Source organism: Dromiciops gliroides, chromosome 3, assembly GCF_019393635.1.
Source record: "Dromiciops gliroides isolate mDroGli1 chromosome 3, mDroGli1.pri, whole genome shotgun sequence".
In the NCBI taxonomy this organism is placed as follows: Eukaryota; Metazoa; Chordata; class Mammalia; order Microbiotheria; family Microbiotheriidae; genus Dromiciops; species Dromiciops gliroides.
The window spans coordinates 455,668,860-455,691,461 of record NC_057863.1 but is presented as its reverse complement, the minus strand read 5'-3'; the positions used below and the strand labels follow the sequence as shown (position 1 = coordinate 455,691,461).

The following is a 22,602-nucleotide window of genomic DNA, read 5'->3' as shown; positions in this document are numbered from 1 at the left end:
AAAGCTTGATGCTAGAGAACTCCACATTTTCTACCATAAAGAACATTATGACAGCATCAGAAAGATCAATGACAATTCAGAAACCCCTGCCACTTTGGCATGCAGAGAATTGGGGAACCAGTTAAAACAATGTGGCATACCCCAAACTCTAGCAGCTTAAATACCTTATAATTTAACAGGTCTCTCTCTCTCTCCAAAGGTGTCCTTCAGTTTTGGTGAGTTTTTATAAGGAATATAGACTAAGCTTAGACTTAAGACGATTTGTATTGTGTTTCTGTGAGATTTATGATCTAATATCCAATTTTAAATCTCACAAGCTACTTCTTTGGGTACCTGGATAAAAGGTTATAACTGTGCTGATGGGGAGATGCACAAGTGGAGGGAGAGGATAAAGTGAGGGGAGAAGTGGTTAGGTGTGGTTAGTAGAGATATAGAGTATCTTAGAGGCAAGCTCCACAACTGGGACACTTGTATAACTAATACTGAGTGAAGTAAGCAGAGCTGGGTGAACAAGCTATGAAATAGCAGCATTGTAATAGCAGCAGCAGCAGCAATGAAAAAAGTAATAATAACTAATATTTGTATAGCATTTTGAAGCTTGCAAAGCACTTTAAAAATATTATCTCATTTGACCCTCACAACAACCCTGGGAGGTAGATGCTCAATCAGAGCACCACTTTACAGATAAGGAAATGGAGGCAGACAAAGGTTAGGTGACTCTCCCAGGACCACACAGCTAGTAAGTGAGGCCCTGTTTAAAGATTTCATCCTGAGTCCAGGTACAGAGTTCTACTTCATCATCTGGTTGTTTCTGGTATTGATGGTGCAGAATATTTACCCACCTCCTCACAGAGAGGTGGTATACTCAAGTATGCAAAATGAAATATACATTACTGGAAATGACCAATGAGGGAATTTGTTTTGCTTGACTATGCATATTTATTATAGTACTTTTGTTTCTCTTTCTTTTGTTTTTCTTTTTTTGTTTGTTTTTTAATTTAATTTTATTTATTTGGGGGGGTGCGGGGCAATGGGGGTTAAGTGACTTTCCCAGGGTCACACAGCTAGTAAGTGTCAAGTGTCTGAGGTCGGATTTGAACTCAGGTCCTCCTGAATCCAGGGCTGGTGCTCTATCCACTGCGCCACCTAGCTGACCCTTGTTTTTCTTTTTTGGTATGGCAATTGGGGTTAAGTGACTTGCCCAGGGTCACACAGCTAGTAAGTGTCAAGTATGTGAGGCCAGCTTTGAACTCAGGTCTTCCTGACTCCATGCATGACCAGTGCTCTATCCACTGTGCCACCTAGCTGACCCTGTTTCTCTTTCTTTAGTGAAGAAGGGAGAAGTATAGAAGGAGAGAAATTAATGCTTAACAATTTTTAAAAATGAAATTTCAATTTCAAAGAGAGAGGGAAGCCCTATAGTTGGATATCACTGGGAGGGTGGGATGGGACCCATATTTCCAATCTCTTATTGGTTGATCACAAAGCCTACTTTTGGAAGCCACTCTTCTAGAAGACCTCTAATGCCAGGCTGAGATGTTTGGGCATGGTCTTTTACATAACTTTTAGATAGCTGCCCAGTATAGCACCTGGCACATAATAAGCTCTGGAGGAATTGAATTTAAAAGACAGTTGGGATATGGGAGTGATGTCATGGAAGAGTGATATCTTGAATACCATGTTTGAGGAAGGTTAATCTGCCTGTGTGCAGGATGATAGCCTATACTGATTGCAAGAGAATAGAGAAGGGCGGCTAGGTGGTACGGTGGAGAGAGCACAGGTCTTGGAGTCAAAAGCACCTGAGTTCAAATCTGGCCTCAGACACATGGAGCTTTGTAACTCTGGGCTAGTCACTTAACCCCAGTTGCCTCCAAAAAAAAAGAATAATTGAAGACAGATGTAATTGGACAGGGGTGAAGTGACAAAGGCCTGAATTAGAGTGGTATCAGGAGGAAGCAACACTGAATTTAGAAACAATGTTGGTGACAGCAGTTTCAAGCTTAGGGAAATGGGAGACTTGTATTACGGACAGTTAATTAACCAGTTTAGGGGAGGTAGGGAAGATGACTTTTGGTTTGGGCATATAGCATTTGAAATAAAATTATATCAAACAAGTTAGTCGAAGGGGACAAGTCTGAAGTTCAAAGAAAAAAGTTATAGATTTGTGAAATTTCCACATAATAAGAATGATAATTGAAATTGTGATAGGAGATGAAGTCTCTTCCAGATTAAGGCTCTGTAGAAAAAGAGTAATGTAGGGCAAGGACTGAACTTCTTAACAATGCATATGGGAGCAGCAGATAAAGCACCAGCCCTGGAGGCAGGAGTACCTGAGTTCAAATCCAGCCTTAGATGCTTGACACTTACTAGCTGTGTGACCCTGGGCAAGTCACTTAACCCCAATTACCTCAAAAAAGAGAGAGAGAGAGAGAAAACAGTGCATATGGAGTGAGAATGATAATATTGCTGACATTTATAGAACAATTTTCGGTTAACAAATGTGTGTATCGTATTTGATCTTCACAACAACCCCATGAGGTAAATTTAACAAGTATTATTATACTGTTTCTAATGCTGAGGAAACTCAAGATTGTAGAGTTTATGTGCACCATCATACAAAAAGTCAGTGTTGGGAGTGGGATTGAAACCCAGGTCTCTCCTATTTTCAAGGCCTACTCTCTTTCCACTATCTCATGCCTCCAGGAGAAGAGTCAGGAGACATGGTCATAGAGGAGGAAGGAGAGCAGGATAATTTAGTTTGTCATAGATGCCAAGAAAGAAGCGTTTCAAGGAGAAAGTGTCAATGGGCAGTTTCAGGTGTTATTATTGTCATTGGTGACCTGTGTCCAAGTAGTGGTGAGAGTAAACACCAGGTCATAGGAAACCCCAGTATTGAATAGGTGATAAAGAAGAGGAGACAGCCGATATAAACCATTTGTTCACAAATATTGTTTTTGAAATGGTCAGGGTTCTGAATGTTGCCATAGAAGTAATGACCAAATTGCCCTGTGGTTTGAATTTCAGATATGGTGTTGTCAACATTGAGCTAATTTGGACAGAATATGAATAGATTTTACATAAGGTGTTTTGGAGTTAAATTATCTGCTTGATTATAATTGACCACAGAACAAGCTTGGGAAAGCTAATTAGAAAGCAGCCTATAAATATCAAGCCTTGGGTTGATCACTCATTTTAATCCTGTTGTAAATAACCTTTTTTTCAGGTTCAGTATAGACAGGAAAGTTTTAGACACTGAAAATTTTTAAGTTAATGCACATTGGTATGATCTGTAAATGCTACGCCTTCTATGACCTTTTCCCCTATCAGGGTGGCATGTAGATATCCACAAATCTACTACTGCCTAACATTATTATTGTTGTTGTTATTGTTATTATTATTATTATTATTATTATTATTATTTTGCGGACAATTGGGGTTAAGTGACTTGCCCAGGGTCACACAGCTAGTAAGTGTCAAGTGTCTGAGGCCGGATTTGAACTTAGGTACTCCTGAATCCAGGGCCAGTGCTTTATCCACTTCGCTACCTAGCTGCCCCTGCCTGACCTTATTAATATTTTGTTTTTGTTTTTGTTTTGGGGCAGAGCCAGAAAGACTTAGGATTTTTACCAGTGCAAGGAATTTCCATTGTAGAAACTCCTTCCACCATTGCAGATTAACCACTCTTGGCAAGTACAGTCTTAGAGGGTTGCCTGGACCACTGAACAATTACATGATTTACTCAGGTCACAGAGCTATGATGTATCAGATGTATTTGAACACAATTCCTCCTGACTTTAAGGCTACCTACCATATCTAGTTCTCTATCAACATCATACCCAAACAAACAACTTTAATGGGGGGAAATCCCTTTTCCAAGTGATTTCATTGAAGTAGTTGCTAAAGAGCAAAATATTACTTTTAAATTGGGCATCTAAGTTGCTGGATTTTAATTTTATATGAAAAGGCATCTTAAAAAAAACGAAATCCAGAAAAATTTATACTAAATACCCCTTGCTGCAAAGTATTACCCTGAATAATGTTCTTACAAACACCAATTAGAAAGTGATAAACACTATAATTGGATTAACTGGGGAAGGCTTAAAAAATCATTTGTAACTTTCATTTTTAAATCTCAGTATTTTACTAATAAAGACTTTTTTTTTTTTAATAAGTCAGATCAGCCCTCTGTAAAGAACTTGGAAGTAATTGGGGTGTTGAATTTTGTTTCCTTATTGTTTCTTTTCTCCACGCTTCCTTCAGAACTCTGGGCTGTATCCCATTTTGTCCTGGAGTTATTCCCACACTGACAGTAGGTTTGCCTAGCACACTGCTTTGAGGCAGTGCTCCTGTGATTTGTGTTTCTCTTGCTTTGCTAGATTTTCAGGAATAGCAAGGAGCCTGTAATGAGACCTGCAGATTGTATATGGTCTGAAATCCCTATAGATTAAATATAGCTTCCTAGTGACTTTTTTATTCAGCCTTCTGTTCTTTACTCTTGTGCTTTGCTTCGTCTTTGTGTTTACTCTTATCAAATCTCTGTAGTTTTTCCAATCGCGCTTTCTTCTACTCTATTCTCTTCAATGTTGCAGCCCTTTCCACACTTTCTCTCTCATTCAGCCGCATCCACGTCCTGGCTTCACCATAATGTCTTTGGTCTCAACCTATCTAAAACTGGTAAGGATATATTCAGCTTTGGTTCTTTTTTCTTTCTACTCTTTCTACTCTTAAGTGTCAAAAATCTAATTTTTGAATGAATAGATTCTCATTTTGTCTTATCCTGTGCCCATCACCTCCCCAACATTATTCTGAGTAACCATTCCACGGCTATTTTCTATGCTTTCCATTCCATTTTAACACACACACACACACACACACACACACACACACACACACACACACACACACTAACCCTTAATCTAGTTGAGAGTATAAATACCTTTCAATACTTTTTTCATATGACTTCTCTTTATGCACTTCACGTACCAATCAAACTGACCCTCTGGCTGTTTCCTGAATTCAGCATGCCATCTCCCATCTCTAAGCCTTTGCACAAATTCAGAGTTTGCACCATCCCCAGAATGGCAAGCTCAGGTGTTATCTCCGATGGGAGTTCTTTCTTGACTGCCTCATGGCTACCACCATTGTTAGTATACTCTCCCAACTGAAATGAACTTACATTTACAGGGTCAGTGTCTTGTTTGCTATTTAATGAACCTTGGTTCTTAGATGTAGACATTAAGTTTATTGTTGATAGTAGCAAGCTTAGGATCTTAGAGAAAACATTTAGATAACACTGTTTGGACCATTACAAAGAACAATTCCATAATAACATGACCTTTTTCTTATTTCCCCTCCTTCCCATAGCCACCTCCAATAGTACACCCACAGTAGCTGTAAACCCAGTTATAAATGGAAAGCAGTTGTAAAATTACTGACCAAGCCGAGTAGAGTAGATTTTCATCATTTTCTTCTCTTACATTCTCTGACCCATCTTGGATTCCTTCCTATCATCTTTCACTCATTTATCTTAATGAAACGCATCTTTCATAGGCATATTTTCCCCTCCTGATTCACCAACAAACATAAAACTTCCTTCCCCCAAAACAAATTTTGATTACCCTCCTGAAGTAACTCAAGGTGATCATTTTTTTTACAAGGTGATCATTTTATGGACTGCTAGATCTATATAAAGAATGAAAAGATTTGGGAAATACTGGGTGTCCCAAAATCTTTATGCAGTTTTTTGCATGAAATCTTAAATTGCTTAGACTCCTTGGGGGATACTAACTGTGCCCATTAGCTTAGTTAAAAAATAACCAGACAAAATGGTGTAGGTCTATTGAATTTCAGACATAGGATATAACTAGAATATTTCAAAAACAAGACTGAGAATTTTGATAATCTCTTTTGACCCTTTCTGTGATTACCTTGACTATTACTTCAAAATAATTAAGAGACTGCTTTTTGTTTTTATTTTTCATAGCATTTTTTCTAACAATGAAATAAGCCACAGTTGTTTTTAAAAGCAAAGGGAGAAATCATAACAATTCATTCTGTTTTATTTATAATGCCAAACTTCCAAATGCTTTCTTATTTTCTTAGTAATTCATTCTTCTGACCTATTTGCAGTATTTAAAAATCAAAGAAATCCTGTTAGTATTTTCAGTAAAAGTCCGTTTGGTGTTTGTGTTTGTGTCTTTTTGAATGGGTAGCTTACTTTTAAATAAAATTACTAATCTTCAAATTATTTGGCTTTTATTGATTTCCAAGTTCAAAATCTTTGCAAACGTGACCATGTGATCAAGAAACTCTTTCCTAGTCCACCCTAAAATCTGTTTGATTATTATTGAAAATAACCAAAGAAAAACATTGTCTACCACTGTTAGAAACAAACTGATAAAGAGAAAATATTTTCCAGTGTGATTTTTTTTTGTTAATAAACCCAACTGAAGCTTTTGAGTAAATGTCTATAAGCAGATAATCTCGATAAATATGTTTTACTAAGATAAATGTGTGTCAGGCAGACAGCACTGAAGAGCAAATGGTTTTTATTTCACCTCCAGCTGATGATAATGTACTATATAAAGTTGAAATCACTTGAGTTGCCAAGATTTAATTCAACCTATCCACAACGTTTGCATAATGATATTCCTCCTCATTTAGAAATGTTCAACAATTCCTGTGTTATTTTAGGAACAGTTGGAAAATGGGAGTCGTAAATTAAAACAAACTGAAGAGAGTTATCTGAAGAAAGAGGAACTTAAGTCAATTCCTGCCTATAGGAAGAAATAAGACTCTTAAAAATCAGATTTAACGAAAAGCAAGATTACAGTCATATGTGTGCAACTGATAAGGAGATAGGCAATGAATTAAAATTTCCTGCTTAATGGCACTTATAGTGTACCTAAATGATTATTAGTATGCATAAGAGGTCTTTAAGTATAAGTTGTCCTTTTATTTGAAAACATGTTTGATTTTTATAACTATTGACTTCATATATTAAATTTTATCTAAATAGTACCAGATACACATTGTTTACTCCAAATTTCTAAGTTATAGCTTCCAATTGCCCTACTTCACAGAAAAAATTTTCATTTGATAGGTCGTTAGAGAACATAATCAACTTTTGGTAGTCATGTTCAAAGTCTGTGTAATACCAGTATAAGCCACAAGGTGGTAGTGAAAGGTAAGAACTGGTATGGAAGTAGTTTAAATACATAATGGGGCTATTTTTACAAATCTTTAAAATGCTTGTTAAATGCTAAGAATCAGCTGCTTGGTTTTGTGGATTTTCCCCTCTTCCCTTACACAGCTGCATTCTTTAGCAAAGAAGTCGTAACTTAATACTCTAAGGGATTGATTTACATGTTTCATCCAGCATTAGTGAGCACTAAAATGGGGGGGGGGGGGGAATTCACAGGCAAGATGCTTGTTTCATTTCAGTAACTTGGGCAATCATAATTGGAACCTTGATCCATAAAGGGTAACTTCAGGTTTAATGACTCCTTGAATTATCAAAGTCAGGGAAAAGAGTAGTTGTTATTATATCTCATTTTATTAGCTTCTTCTTGAAAATTAGAAGTATATTACAGTGAAATCACCATCTTCTTGTGTCTTCTTCAAGGTAAAAAGACCAGAGACTTCACCTAGACAGGAAAATTCTCCAGGGAATCCTGACTTTCCTTTATTCAATAAAAGGTATATCTGCAATTTTAAAAAATACTTTTCCCCAGGTATTTATAGTTTCTAGGAAATATAACCATAGAGTAATAGAATATTACAAAACTTTAGCAATCATCTAGCATTAGCCCTTTATTTTTTTAAGGATGAGGAAACTGAGACTCAGAGAAAGATTTGATTGTTTTATGGGACAAGGATAGTAAATGATATCCTACTTAAATGAGTTCCAAAACTGGAGGAAAGAGTCCCTCATCCTAAGCTCTTCCCCCTGCAAATAATATAGCAACACTATTCTATGAAAGATGAAAATGTCAATTTCGCTAGCATGTTAAATAAGGACTTGGATTTTTTTCTTTTATATAAGTTTGGGGGAAAGAAAAATATATTTGTACACTTAGCTTCCCCTGACAGAAAGGTAAGAACAGGCCTAACAACTTTAATGTTCTGTATGAGTAAGTGCTAATACAGTCCTAATAAAAAGCTGAAACTAATTTTAAATGAGAACTTTTAGTTAATTGCCTGCTTTGAGACTATTCCTCTAACCAGCTTTTAAAAAAATAGATTTTGGTCATTTCTGTGCTATACGAAAACCTGTAGTACATATTGGAAATGTTTTATTAAATGTGATGTGATGAAAGATCAGAATTATAAGTTTATATTCAACACATTGTGCTTCCAGGGAAGAAATAGAGAAGACTTTCTGTGAAATGAAAGAAGAATTCCATAGGATATGTATGTTAGCAAGAGTACAGAGAGACCACTTAAACAGACTTAATATTCAAGAACCTATACCTGGTAAGATTCCATTTATTTTACTACAATATTAATGTTTCAGGGTTTGGAATTTTTTTCTTACTGTATGTAAATATTCCTAAAATAATCAAATACCTTCTTTCATATAAAGTAATTTCTCATTTAAGTACCCAAACATACAAAACACTATTACAAGAATAGTTTATTGTATTTTGATTCTGTCTCCCTTCATATGATTGATACTGTGTATGTGCATACAATTTAGTTGCATAAATACTTCGTGGAAGCTTACTAGTCACTAGGGAATATAAGTGTAACATAGCCTTAAATTATAATTTGCTGGTTTTGGTATGCAGAAATCACTAGCTTAATAGATCGCTAAACTGCAGTGAAGTTCTACTACCATATAATAAGTGGAAAAAATATCAGGTACATGAATTTTGTACTTCTGTCTACAAATTCATTCAGTAGCTGATGGAGGTCTGAGATAAAGAAGATGGTATTTAGTAGAGAAGAATCCAAAGAAAATATCTACTTTGTAGAGCTGTTGCAGTGTGATCCAAAAGTCCTACCTCTTCTGAAGGTTCAATTCTCAAACCTTCTGCACTGGCTCATTTAATCTAACATGCCTCTTCTGTAGAATAGTACTGATAGCAAAATGTAGGGGACAGAAGCTGGTACATAAGCACTACAGAGGACAAAAGGAAGGTAAATCGTTAGTAATTTATCTGCTAAGCACTTCTACTCCCTCTGTGATTTAGACATTTTAAGATATAATTCCAAAAGCTGTGATTTTCTTATCTCCTTTTGGAATATACTAAAGGAGTTCTCTCTAGCAAGTCTCTCTATAGAAATTATATCATTAAAAGTCATTTGCCAATTCTAAATTTTATATCCTGACCATTTAAATGATTTCAGATTAAGACTTCATTTCAGAATTTTAATTATTTTATTTTTCCAAAAGTTGTAGATGAACTATCTATGGTATCGGTGAGAGAAGCAGCTTTGGTAATTGGTGGTGTTTCCAAAAATAATTTTCTCCAGATCAGTCTTTACTGGAGAGTTAACCTTTTGTGTTTACTGTGTTTACTGATGATGCTAGATACTTCTGAACTAGAAATATATTTATTTATAATTCAATAGCTGCAAAAATGTGGTACCCAGAATCCATAGGCATTTTTTCCCAACCATCAGCATCCTATCAAAACATTGTAATGGTGTAATATTCTTTGTTACACAGAGAACTTACCCCATTATCAATGGCTTAATACTTTGACCATTTAAAAATTGCTCAGGTCTAAATCAGAGTATACATCTGTCAACTAGAATACTGAGTGTTTAACTTTATTTTTGCCCACAAAACTGCTTTTTAATGTTACTTTCTCACAACTGTGCCACAAGCAACAAACAACATTTTTTAAGATGTCTGTTAACCACTGTGCTAAAGACTATTGTGGGAGTTTGTACAGTGTAAGCAGCACACTGAAGTATTGAATATTATGCTCCTGGCACTAATGAATCATGTGAAAAGAAATTGACCAGAAATTTTGGGATTAGATGCATAGCATTTATCTAGCCAAGGCTTCTAATCATACATATTATGTTCCATAAACTTGTGATGGAAATATTTAACATGCTATCTAAAGAATCACAAAAAAGAGTGCACTTAACATAAGAATTTCACCTGTATTTCTTGATTGTCATGTTATAGAAACTTTAAAGTTTTGTTATTTTCAATCAAACTAGTTACTACCCAGGAACAATTTATAGATGGCTAAAATTTTGGTCTCCGGTGTGTGCATAGGCAGAACTTCAGCCCAAGTATTTCCAACTATAGGACTATAGTGAGGCTACCAGTTCTCAGAGCTTCCTGCCAGTGTCATGTCCACTTGCAAAAGAAGAGGTCACTGGCAAAAGAAGAGTTGGTGGCCTTTCATAGCTAGCTACATGGTTCAGAACATTTAAACTGTGTCTACTTTGCCTTGCTTCCTCTAGAACTGTGTGTATTCTTTCCCCTTTTCCTTATTGCATGTCTTCATCTTTCTCATTTCCTCAAATGTGTTATCATTTAACGGAACACGTATGTGTAAGTAAATACACAATAATGTCTGCTTTAATAAAGAAGGGGTCATTTTGTAAGAGTAGGGAAAGAGACCTAGGGTCAGTGACATGGAAATGTTGAGGGTTTTTTTTTTCCTTTTTTAGATATAAAAGGGAATGAGAAATAATCTGAACTTTCACTTGATTCCCAAAGTATGTTCTAAAATCAAAAGGATTTGCTCATTGTACCTCTCCTTGCTTTCCAAAGACAATCATAAAGTAAATTGAGCCAAAAAGCAGTTTTGCTGACTTGAAGGATGCCACTCAATATGGTATCAGGATGACTAGATCATGTCATGGACCAAATTTGTCTCTTCATGTTTCCATTCAAGCTTGTGGCTCCTCTTCCACATTGATGTCTTAAATTTAAATTCCATTCTGGAAAACGTGATTTTCTTTGTTTAAACTAGATAATGCAGACTGCACTATTAATGGTAGGTCTTTTAGCTTTGTTTCTGAGAAAAACTCTATTCCACAAACTATCACGCTCTCAATCTAGAATTACTTGGCAGATTCCTCCTTCCCTTATTCACAGAGGGCATTGGGCAAAAGAATTTGAGTGGTCCCATAGTGACAGGAGAAACTCAAAGTGCACCTGCCCTGATGACCGCATGGTCCTGTAATATTACATGTGAAAATCAGCACATTTACCTTTAGTGGTTTCTTCCAGCCTTGTCTCTATTTTTCTAAGACTTTTGAGAATATTTTATTCCTTTTGATTCATCAGACCTTGGTTATCTTCTCAAATGACTATAGGCTCATAGATTTAAAATCAGAAGGGATAGGGGAGGTCATCTAGTCCAGCCCCTTCATTTGATCAGTAAAGAAATTGAAGCTCCAGCATGGTCAAATGATTACAAGAGTATTAAGTAAAAGGATTTGAACTCCAGTTTCCCAGTTGACAGTTAGATGCCATCATCACATTCAGTGCCAGAAGAGAACCTGACATGCTTGGGATTTAGTGGCCTTTGGTAACCTCAAAGTTCTGAAAGGTTAAGCAGAAAAATTTATTCTATGCATTGTGGTTCTATTAACAAACATATAGAATGTCTGTGCTGTGCAGTATGCTACCCAAAGAAAGGAAGCGATTGTTGCCATTAAGAAGATTATCATCTGATTGAAGAAATTTCCGAGTCTCTTTTATACCTCAAATTATTAAACTAATTTCAATCAGAACTAGCAAATGTTGTATTAACCACAATGTGTCATATACTGTGCTGGGCACTAGGTTTGCAAAGAAAAAACAATATAAATGCTCTCATGGGACTTATATTTTACTAGGAGAATGAAAAATATAAAAAGAAAAATATATGCATAATAATCTGAAAGAAAGCACTGATAACCAGAATTAAAAAAGACTTCCTGTAGGAAGTGGCACATGAATGCTGAGTCTTAAAGGAGGTGAGGAGTTTCAGATGAAATGCCTCCTTTTAAAATATGATCTTAAACTGTACTTCTAGAGATATCTATAAATAGAAATTATTGTGGGTTGTAAAATACAAATGTGAATTGTACTTTGTGATGACATAAGAGAATAAAAACAGGAGTACCATAAGGCTTCATTTTAAGATTTGGGATTCTGTCAGTGGGATTTCAAGATTACTAAAACCCTTTGAAGTGCAATTTAAAAAAAAAAAGTTAACTATTTTTCATGGAAATTATCTAAAATGAATGGTGCTCTGCTCCATAAATCCTACCCAATACAATATGATTCGTAATGAGGCATGGGGAGAAGGGGTGTCACAATTATGGATATCATTTACTCTACAATGATATATAATGAAGTAATTCCCATGAAGGTCTATTGAAATGTGTAGGACTTATTTGACCCTCTGTGGAATTCCCTCAAAATGGAGGGCTTTGAATTCTTGTTTCTGATTCTTATCGTTTTTCTATCGTTTCTCTCACTTATCAGTTGTCACTTCTCACTGCTATCAGGATTTCTGCTTCTACCAGCTTTCTCAAGCACCTCTTATAATTTTCTGTTAATTGTCTATAGCCTAGAAAACCAGAAAAGCAAACTTGTTAATAGTTTTACTTAAAATAAGAGAAGAAAATTAATCAGTCTGAAGGGTTCTCCTGAATTAAATTTATAAACTTTGGCTCGAGGGCTCTGTAGCACTTGTTTTGTCTGCCCAGAGGCTTGTTACCTCCTTTTTGGGCTCTCAGCTGGCTTCAAGATAGCTGAGGTGATGAAATAAGTGACCTAAGTGTAAGTGAAGTCTCTATTATTACTAAACTTAAAGATCCATAAGGGAAGGAATTATGTCCTGTGTAAATCTGTATTTCTCTCAATGCAAATAGTGTCCTGTACACAGTAAGCACTTAACAAATGTTTGTTGAATTCAGGTAACTTTAAAAGTCTTTCCCCCTATAATATTCTAGGTGAAATGCTGCTATCTAAACACACTTAGCAATATTTCCAACTGGAATAACTACAGACTTATTTTTAATTTTTTAAAATCCTAAAACATGTAGATAATTCACAATAACTATAGGTAGTTATCTATGTTAAATCTTACTTTCAGATTCAATTCAATCAATATAAACAGTTGTTGATAGTAGTACATTGCATAACTCCCTATCTTCTATACTTTTATTCCATTGTGGATACTTTTTGAGAAAAAGTACTCAATTACGTCCTTTGATTCAGGAAAATTGTCATAAATACAATTTTTGCAAGGGCAGTTTATTTTAAGATGTCTGACATTTTTGGAGTAGAGCTAGGAAGATTGGACAGTTTTCCAAATCTCTGTTAATTCAGGTCTTCACAGGGTATAATATTTTGTCATGTAAATTCCAAAATGGAACACCCCTATATTCCTATATAACTTTAAAAAGAAGTATTAGAGGGGCAGCTAGATGGCACAGTGGTTAAAGCACCGGCCCTGGATTCAGGAGTACCTGAGTTCAAATCTGGCTTCGGAGATTTGACACTTACTAGCTGTGTGACCCTGGGCAAGTCACTTAACCCCCATTGCCTGCAAAAAAAAAACCAAAAAAAAAAAAAAAGAAGAAGTATTAGAAATTCTAAAGCTATTTTGGATTATCAGTATATCTGTGCCTATCAGTTAACATAAATAATTGAAAGTTAACTCAGTGAAATGTTTGGTGCTGTGTTTAGTAACTTAGTAACACTTGGGGATAGGACATCCAATATGTATAGCCTGTATATATGCCCCTTTGTGTTTTCCCCTAATAGATTTTTTTCCAGTAAATAAATTAATAGTCATTGCTTTGCTTACTGACAAAAAATATAAATACATGTGATGCAGGTGAGTGTTTTATGATTGTGTGGAGCACCATAACCAGAAAAACTGTGACTAGTGCTTCTACAAATAGTGGGTGTCTGATTAATGTTTGTTGAATGAACACAAGAATGCTAGGTAAAAATGCAAGGAATGATAAAAGTTGTTCAACAGAAACTGGTAGACTGCCTTTGAATTCTTTCCCAAAATGGGTTAATATTCCTGAGTAATGACAGTGTTAGTAACTACAAGCATTAAAATCATAGTCATATCCAACCATTTAAAAAATGACAAAAACACTGAGAACTCAGAACCTACTTAACAAATTTTCAAAAATTAACTGTAGGTGAATGTGATATTTTTGGTGATGGTGTGGTTTTCACCCTGCAGAAATACAATTCTCTATGCCTATACAATGTACTGATAAAACTGATGAACAACCAGAAGAACCTTTTAAGCCTCAAGTTAAGGACATTATAAATAGAGGGTCATCGTGCATCACATCTGTCACACCGAGAGGACTGGGCCAAGAGGAGGAAGACAACTCTTTAGAATCACTTTCCAAATTTAATGTCAAGTTTCCCCCTACAGATAATGACTCTACTTTCTTGCATAGCACTCCAGATAAACCTCAAGTTATGGGTCCAGCCAGAACTGAGCCTGTAGGTCAGGATAAATTTGATAGGGAACTTAGGGACGATTCGATGAATTTTGTGAAACCAGAAGATACTCTATTTGAAATGAATAGAATTGACCTCATAACTTCAGCGATGCAAAACATGACAACTTCTGACAAGACAAAACCCTCAAACCCTATCAATACATGTATGAAGACAACTCTGGAGAAAGCAACATGTTTGCCAGCTGGAGACCATGATATCATATATGTAAATACGTTCCTCCAAGTTCAGGACACCCCAGAGGTACTGTTTGCATCACCAGATTCCCCAGGAAGAGCTGTCCGAGGACCACAGCAGGTAATTGTTTTTCATTGGTCAGTGTTACATTATGTTTTGACACACATCAATAATCCTGTCCTGGCATACTTTTCTAATATTTAGTGAGTAATTAACCAAAGATAAGACTTGGTGCAGAAAATACAACTGTTCCTACAATGGGGCATGATTAATATTTTTAAAATATCCCACATATCTTGGCATTTGTATGTATTAACCTCTACGGAATCTATCTTTAGCTATAACCTCAAAAGTTCATAATATGACTATTACCTCATTAGGTACTACTGTTTGTAAATTAGGTTGTGTTTCAATAGCAAGTGTGATCTTGGAGATGTCACTATACTTCTGAGCCTCACCTTCCTTATCTGTGAAATGAGGGGCTTGAACTAGGTGATTTTGAGAGTCCCAAATCTAAAATTCTAGATTATGTTTAATTTTATTAAAGTTTATGGTATTTTTTTAAAGTTTAAAAAAACACACAAATTCAGTGTTTTTACTCCATTCATTGAGTATAGTGTGTTTTATTTACAGTAAGTAGAGTATTTATTTATATTTATCAGAAGACTAAAGGTTTCTGTATTTTAGTTATGCCAGTTCTCAGGTATACAGTGCTAGGCATTGTAGTGTTGTGGGATTTGAGGGTTTAGGGAGCAGTAAGGGAGTATTCATCACTTCACATTCATATTTAACCATTAACTATGTATTTCCATTCATTTCAAGTAGTCCCTGCACGTTTGAGATTTTAATCTCATGTTTCATTTAAATCTTTTAAAAAGCCTACATACATACTACTTAAACCCCTTTTCACCCTCCCTTTCAAATTTAGGTTCAGTCACAGAATGTTTCTTTTTTAAAAAATATTCTAAAACTGCCTGGAGGCTATGACAATCTATAATTTCAAAAATAATAATAAACAGAAGCTCATGAAAATACAGATTGATGTGAATCTCTTTTAGAATGCAGGCATTTGTTTAGTAAAATGGAGCCTAGTTTCTGTTTTCTGCCTTAAGAAATTTATTCTCAGAAAATCTTGGCTAATGAATAAACCTCTGGTTTTACAGGACTTTAATGTTAGTGTATAGATTGTGGTGATGTAAAATATTCAGAAAGTTGTGATGTATTTTACTTCCACAAGAATATTGCCCTTAGCTGACTGATACTAATTACACACTCACTTTAGTTCTCCACTTGTACCATATTTTAGATCAGATTCTCAGTAATAGTTGTGACTGAGTGAAATAAATTAAACAATTCCATTTATTACTAGTAGATTTCCTGTGGAGCTGTGAAGCACATCCATTCTAATCCTTGTTACTTTTCCCTTTTTCTCCATTATCTCATCTGCTTGTTCTTTTACTAGTTAGTCTGTGCATTCATTTGTTCAGTAGATGGCACCCTGCATTGTGCATTTGCTTTCTATACTACAGCAAGGGAAACAGCTGGTATGTGATTACAAGTTGATGGGGAAGTATGCAGCTTTAAAAAAATGTAGGAGAATTGGTGTTGAGCTGTCACAAGACATGGGGCATAAGGTTAGATAATTGATATTTTGGCAGGAAAGTAAGTAAGGAAATTATTTTCTTTAGAGGGCCACATTAGAATTTTTGAGTAAAATAATATTTTGTCTTTTTTTTACGTTAAAAATTAACTATTGCATTTGTACACAGGGAAATAACACTGGCCTATTTAAGTTGTACCTTTTTAAATTTAGCTGGTATTCAAGGAAAAATTTGTTTAAAATCTTTTCAAAAATTAATTTTATGCTAAACAATGTAACTTAAAATAGACATTTGTATTGGCTGAGTACTGTCTATAACAGAATACCAAATATTTATACATATTATTCCAGTATATGAATTTGTTTTCTTTATTTTATTTCTAGTGAGTCAAAAATATCGCTTCCCAATTGAGTTTAATGGAAAGATGAATCCAACTTGTAGCTTCCTTAGCTACAACAACAAATGGGTACTTTGAAAGCAAATGGAAGTCTTATTTTGTTTCAGCAAGTCACTCAAACATAATTTATTAAGTGCCTACTATGTGCCAGGCCCTGTGCCAGGCCCTGATAATATAACTCCAAAAGCAAGATAGTCTTTATTCTCAAGGTGCTTACATTTTATAATGCTAATATTTCTTAGTCCATCATTTTTTTCAGAGCTGTGAATACACACACACACACACACACACACACACACACAGAGTTTTAAAGTTGAAACCTTTTTCTTCTGAACCTATGTATTTTACTTTTAAATGTTTTAACGTTACTCTTAAGAAGGTATACATTTTGCTAAATGGAATTAACCAAGGTTTTTATTTGTGGGTCCCATCATTATAACACCTTTTCTCACAAAGAAGAGTTTATTTTTAAAAATATTTGCTCAACAGCTACATGAGAACTTAGAAATTTGTGTCTTACTTCCTAGACAGACTTCGTTTATTTACACTAATTGTTTGTTAGCAGAGGAGGAGGATGCAGTCATACATAAAATTATCAATTAGTCACATAGAACTTAATTATGTGGATAGATCGCTGACCAGAACGAAGGGCTGTGATTGTAAATCAGATAAGGTCTTACGACACTCTAAACAAAGGTTGGTAATAGCATATAAATGATCTGTGTAAATTAACTACCCTGGCAGCTTGGTAAATAGCATATGATTCTTTCCTCAAAGTATAGATAGAGATAAGATAGAGATAGAGATAAGAGAAAAAAAATCAGATGAAAATCCAAGACAGATTCAGGAAGATAAAGGAATTTTGTTACCCTTCATAATAATAGTCACAGTGTGGTATTTCTTGCCCTCTTAACTACAAGAAGAATCTGTGGAGTTATTTGTGGGTGTGATTATAGTCAAAATAATAATTTTGAGAATGTTATTATTTGCATTTTTTCATTTGGACAGTTAGTCAAAGAAAAACTTTCATTTTATTCTGGGCCAACTAAGGGTGAAAGAGCAAGAGTGATTGTATATAAGTAAGGAAATAGAGAAGCATTACATTTAACAAAATCAAACCAGGTCTGAGTGAAGAGTGACAGGAATATACTTTTATATGTAGGCTATTAGCCTTTGTTGAATGATTGATTTAAATATTTTGTTTTACAAAATGAAAAGCCATTAACCTGTGAGGGTGTTTTTTTACCTAGTTTAACTGGGAGAAAAGGTTAGATAAGATTTTTAAAATTAGACTTTTTGTAAATTTGCTATTTGATTATTAAAGACAAAATTTGATTTATACTTTCTTTGCCTTTGATGACCTAGAAAAATATGTGCTTATGTCTGCTTAACCCAGATAGTACTAAAAGAACTTGTAGCTTAAGGTTTCTGTAATCAAATAAGAAATGTGAAATTTCTAGAAAACTCCGAAATATTGGAGATTAACATCATTAGTCAAAAACTGATGCAGTTATTTATAATTATGGGTATGTTGTAAAAGGACTGTGACTGAATCTGGACTATTTCAAACTACATAAAGATAAAAAATAAAGGTATATATTTCTTAAATGTTCTTGTCAATGTTTAGTTGATTTTTTTAAAAGACAGATTTAATTCTTGTGCCTATTTTAACCTAAGAATAATTTGCTTTTAGTATTGGTTTGAAATATATGCAGATAAGTTAATATTCAAATATATATCAGATTAATTTTTAAAAATAAGTTAAGTAAGCTTTTTTTCTCCCCTTACAGCCTCTCTGGAAGCCTTACCCTAATCAAGAGGATGACTTATTGGCACTAAGTAGTACAGACTCAGAACTGCACATACCTCAAGTATGTGAATTCTGTCAAGCAGTTTTCCCACCATCAATTACATCCACAGGGGATTTCCTTCGGCATCTTAATTCACACTTTAATGGAGAGTCTTGAGACATTTTTTAAGACAATGTGGACGTGGGATGATTTTTGGTTTGTAATCCTATAAATACTTGACTGTAAATGGAAATATCCATGTAACATCTTTAGAATAGATGTTTATAATATAATTCATTGCTCTAGGTGTTTAGATTGTTTTTCTAAACATATTTTTAAACTTTATGTTATAATCATTTAAAATATCATCTCAGTAAAAAAAAACCCTGTAATTTAGTGTATTTGTATTTAAAGTGTCATTACTGGAAGTCAATATTACCTGTGTAATTTAGAGAGTAGTATAATCATAATTAAATGTAACATCAAGTATCTAAGCATATTGCTTGGATTACAAGTTAGATATTTTCAATTTGAAAATGTTAGATATTTATGAAAGATTCCTTTTTGTTAAAATAGGTAAAATATTTATGCTGTATGGAATGTCCTTTTCAGATAGACCTACAGTAGACAAATAGGCATTATAAAAATCCAGAGTAAAAAACCAAGCTTAAGACATTTGTCACCTGCTGGTGAAAAATTTTACTTTGGTCTACCTATACAATTATCTGATATATTTTTTCTAATAGAAGTAATGATTTGATTGACTTTATTTTGATAATCTATATAGTCTTAATTGTATGATGTATATCTATACTTGATAGAAATGTATTATTAAATATTAAATTTGTTACTTATACTGTGATCCGTATTAACGAAAGAAATATATATTCTATTTCTGTAGGAGATTCTATTTGGAATGAAAGACTTTAGTTTTAGCATGAAGTTCTAAATACCTATTTTCTTTCCGTTAACCCACTGAAGGAGTAATGATAAATCTGGGAAAAGTATAATCAATGCTATCCATTGGATTTTATTACGGTATTTATTACTTTACATTTTGAAGGTCACATTCATGCTAACAGAACTTGAACTATTTTAATTTAGTTTGGTTTATTCTAAAAAGGACTGCCATAGCTTTCGATATTTTAGTTGGGAATATTTCATATTCTAGCTGAGGCATTCTCTCTCAGCATGGGTCTGGCAGCCTGATTCTCTGCCAATGGATAAGGTTTTGAGACTTTGAGGGGGAAAACATGCAGCACAGCACTTTAAAATAAAGCTTCCCTTAAGTTTACTTTCTCTACCACATTGGGCACTTTAAAACTTAACCTCCCTTCTCTCTTGTTTTAAGAGCTACATGGAGCTTACTTTCCCATTGTTATCAAGGAAAAAAATAGATTTGCATCACCTAAGAACAGGACTTTCTTCGGCTTCTTTATAAAGCTAGACGTCTTAGGAAAATATTTTAATTCTTTGATTTTGGCTATGAGGATTCTCAGCCTGGTGCTGTGAATAGAACTAAATAGGGAGTCTTATCTGTGTGAAAGAATGAGAAGTGCCAGTGGCATTGGATTGACATTTCCCTCACCTCCATCAACTTAGGTTGATTATTACAGTATTTGCTATGAAGGATTTTGAAGCCTTCGGATCTTTATTTCATTGCCAAAGGAAATGAATGGAAATGCAAGGCCCTGGTTATATTATGGGCCATGTCCCTACTTTCTCTAACATCGACCACTCTCCAAGCTTTTCTTTCTAGCACGTGTAATCTGAAGTGTCTGCTTCCTGAGCTGACGGTTCCAGAAAGGGGGCCCAAGGAAAGAATGGCGGTCCTCACACACGGCTGACCCCCTACACATATGCCTGACTTTTCCTCAGAGGAGCAAAGACTTGGAGGTTGTTAATAACCTAATTAGACTTATTTACCTTTTTTTATCTTGTCCATTTATTTGGGTCATATTACATTGATCCCCATCTACCCCTTCTTGCCCCATCCCTCCAAAAGTCCCAGTAGGAAGGTAGGGAGAGGGGGCTTCGAGGCAACTTTTTATGGACCCTTGTTCTTGGGCCCTGCAAGTGCAGATCTTACACACCACGAAGACCTCACACTTCCAGGGCGGGCAGGAAGCTTCCCCGAGGGGCTCAGCATCTGCAGGGAGAGAGGTTAGTTACGGGGTTTGGGGAGCAGCACGCTTGAGCAGAGGTGGCGGTGGCAGGAGCAGCAGCAGCAGCAGCATCGGGAAGGGGAGGAGTGGGTAACGTTCCAGATCTCTTCCTTCCCAACTGAGTCGTGCAGGGGATGCATCTTGGCATCTGCTGAGCGTGGCCGGGTAACAACCGCTCCCAGGTAAAAAAGCTGCATTCGCCAAACGCTGAGTCTGAAAAAACCACCCCCGCCAAGGCGAGGTAATTGTGAGCGGGATGCCTGAGAAGTAGGAGGTGAATGTCCTCGGGAGGCACCCCCTCCCCCAGCAGCTTTGCCAGCGGGGACATCTGCTTTCTTACACTTGAGCCTGGCTCACCCCGCCTCCTCAGCCCCGGGTTGGGTGGTTATTTTACCAACATGGGGGGTGGGGGGTGGGGGAGTGGGGACGGGGGAGGGGGGGTCGAGGTAGGGAAGTGGGATGGCTTGAGAGAATTTCCCACTCTCCCACACCTCCCCTCCTTTTTTCTTCATGTCTTTTAACCTTCAAGGTGAGGATTTTCTAAAAAATGAAATAATAAACCCGGCTGCTGCCTATGTCAGGTCCGCCTTGGTGGTTTCCGAAGCTTTCCTGACCCCCCCCCCGGGTCCGGACCCTTCTTTCTCTCCACCCCAAAGTCCAGCCAGCCGGGCAGCCTTTGGCAGCTCGTTCCGCTGGGTGCAGGGGGCTGGCGGTGGGGCCGGGCACAGCCCGTGGCGCCTTCTCTCCCTGGCTGCTGCCTCGACAGCTGCTTGTAGCTACGGTAATTAGACTGTCAATGCTCGTTAGAGGAGAGAGGGGAAAACACGCCTCTGACAGATTCCGAGACTCCCCAGTTTGTTAATTTCTAAGAGATCTTTAAAGCATTAATTGAGGTCTCTCCCCGGCTCTACTCCGCTCCCTCCCCCCCCCCCAAAATAAATCTCATCGGCGGGAGAGGGAAGTTCTCTCTTGCAAGACAAACTCTTACCCCCCCCCTCCCCCTGCACCATCGGCATCGCCACACGCACTACACACCCATTGCCCCATTTTCTGTATCTTCTGTGCATTATCCATACATACACAGATATACAAATAGATACAGGAAGGTTAACTCAGCGGAGGCTCCGACCAAATGGGAGCTCGGATTGCATTTAAAATAATAATAAATAATAAAAAAAAAAATCTAAGAAGGAAAAGGGGGGAGGGAAGCAGAAGTCGGGAAAGAAAAGAGAAAAGCAGCAGGCTGATTACGAGGTGTCAAAACTGCCAGGAGCAAGAAGGTGATAGCAATCAGGGGTGAGAAGAGTGCGGCATTCGTGCGGGGCAACTAATTATCCGTCTCATTTGAGAAGAGCAGCATTTGAGGCAGCAGCGTTCGCCTGCTGAACGGTGACAGATTGGCGCGGAGGAGAGGGGAGGTGTTAAAACAATGGAGCCGGGCTTGCGAGCGCTGCTGCATGCTAATCAGCCCTCCCTCCGCCTGCCTGCCGCGCTCCCTCCTTTCTCTCTCTCTCTCTCTCTCTCTCTCTCTCTCTCTCTCTCTCTCTCTCTCTCTCTCTCTCTCTCCCTCCCCCATCCCTCTTTTCTTTCCTCCCCTCCTTCGCTCCTTCCCTCCCTCTCCGCCTGAGGTGCTCCCTCCTTTCCCGCGTCCGCCCCACAGCCACCCTCTCTTTTCTCCATCTCTCCTCCCCTTCTCCATCCTTCTTTCCAGCCGCTGGCAAAGCCGAACCCAAGCACAACTACTCCCCATCTCCTTGGCCAAAATACACGCGCGCGCACACACACACAGTCGCTGTTACACTCTTCTAGCACACCCCACATATTGGCACCACCGCTGCGCCTCCCAGCCACCTAGAGCCGGAGTTCCGCTCACAAGCAGCCTAGAAGGAGAAAGGCGCCAGCGGACCCCGCGGATTTGAAAGGGGGGGCTTCTTCACTATCTCCCCTTGCGAAAACTGTATTAGTTTTTGTTTTGTTTTGAGTTTTTTAGGGGGAGGGGAGAAGAGATATT

General features: G+C 36.8%; 1 protein-coding gene across 5 annotated transcripts in view; it reads left to right on the top strand.

Annotated features, from left to right (window-relative positions):
• Positions 1 to 20,436, top strand: part of TANK (TRAF family member associated NFKB activator) — a 91,397-nt gene extending 70,961 nt beyond the window's left edge. For 2 of the 5 annotated variants that reach the window (XM_043996312.1, XM_043996311.1), the window contains exons 5-9: positions 4,618 to 4,674; positions 7,625 to 7,698; positions 8,360 to 8,475; positions 14,172 to 14,758; positions 18,427 to 20,436. In XM_043996312.1, coding sequence (XP_043852247.1) covers positions 4,618 to 4,674; positions 7,625 to 7,698; positions 8,360 to 8,475; positions 14,172 to 14,758; positions 18,427 to 18,603 — 1,011 coding nt within the window. In that variant the 3' untranslated portion in view covers positions 18,604 to 20,436. The remainder of the gene's footprint in view (positions 1 to 4,617; positions 4,675 to 7,624; positions 7,699 to 8,359; positions 8,476 to 14,171; positions 14,759 to 18,426) is intronic. The other 3 variants (XM_043996313.1, XM_043996314.1, XM_043996315.1) reach the window with 3 other exon arrangements.
• The last annotated feature ends 2,166 nt before the right edge of the window (positions 20,437 to 22,602 follow it).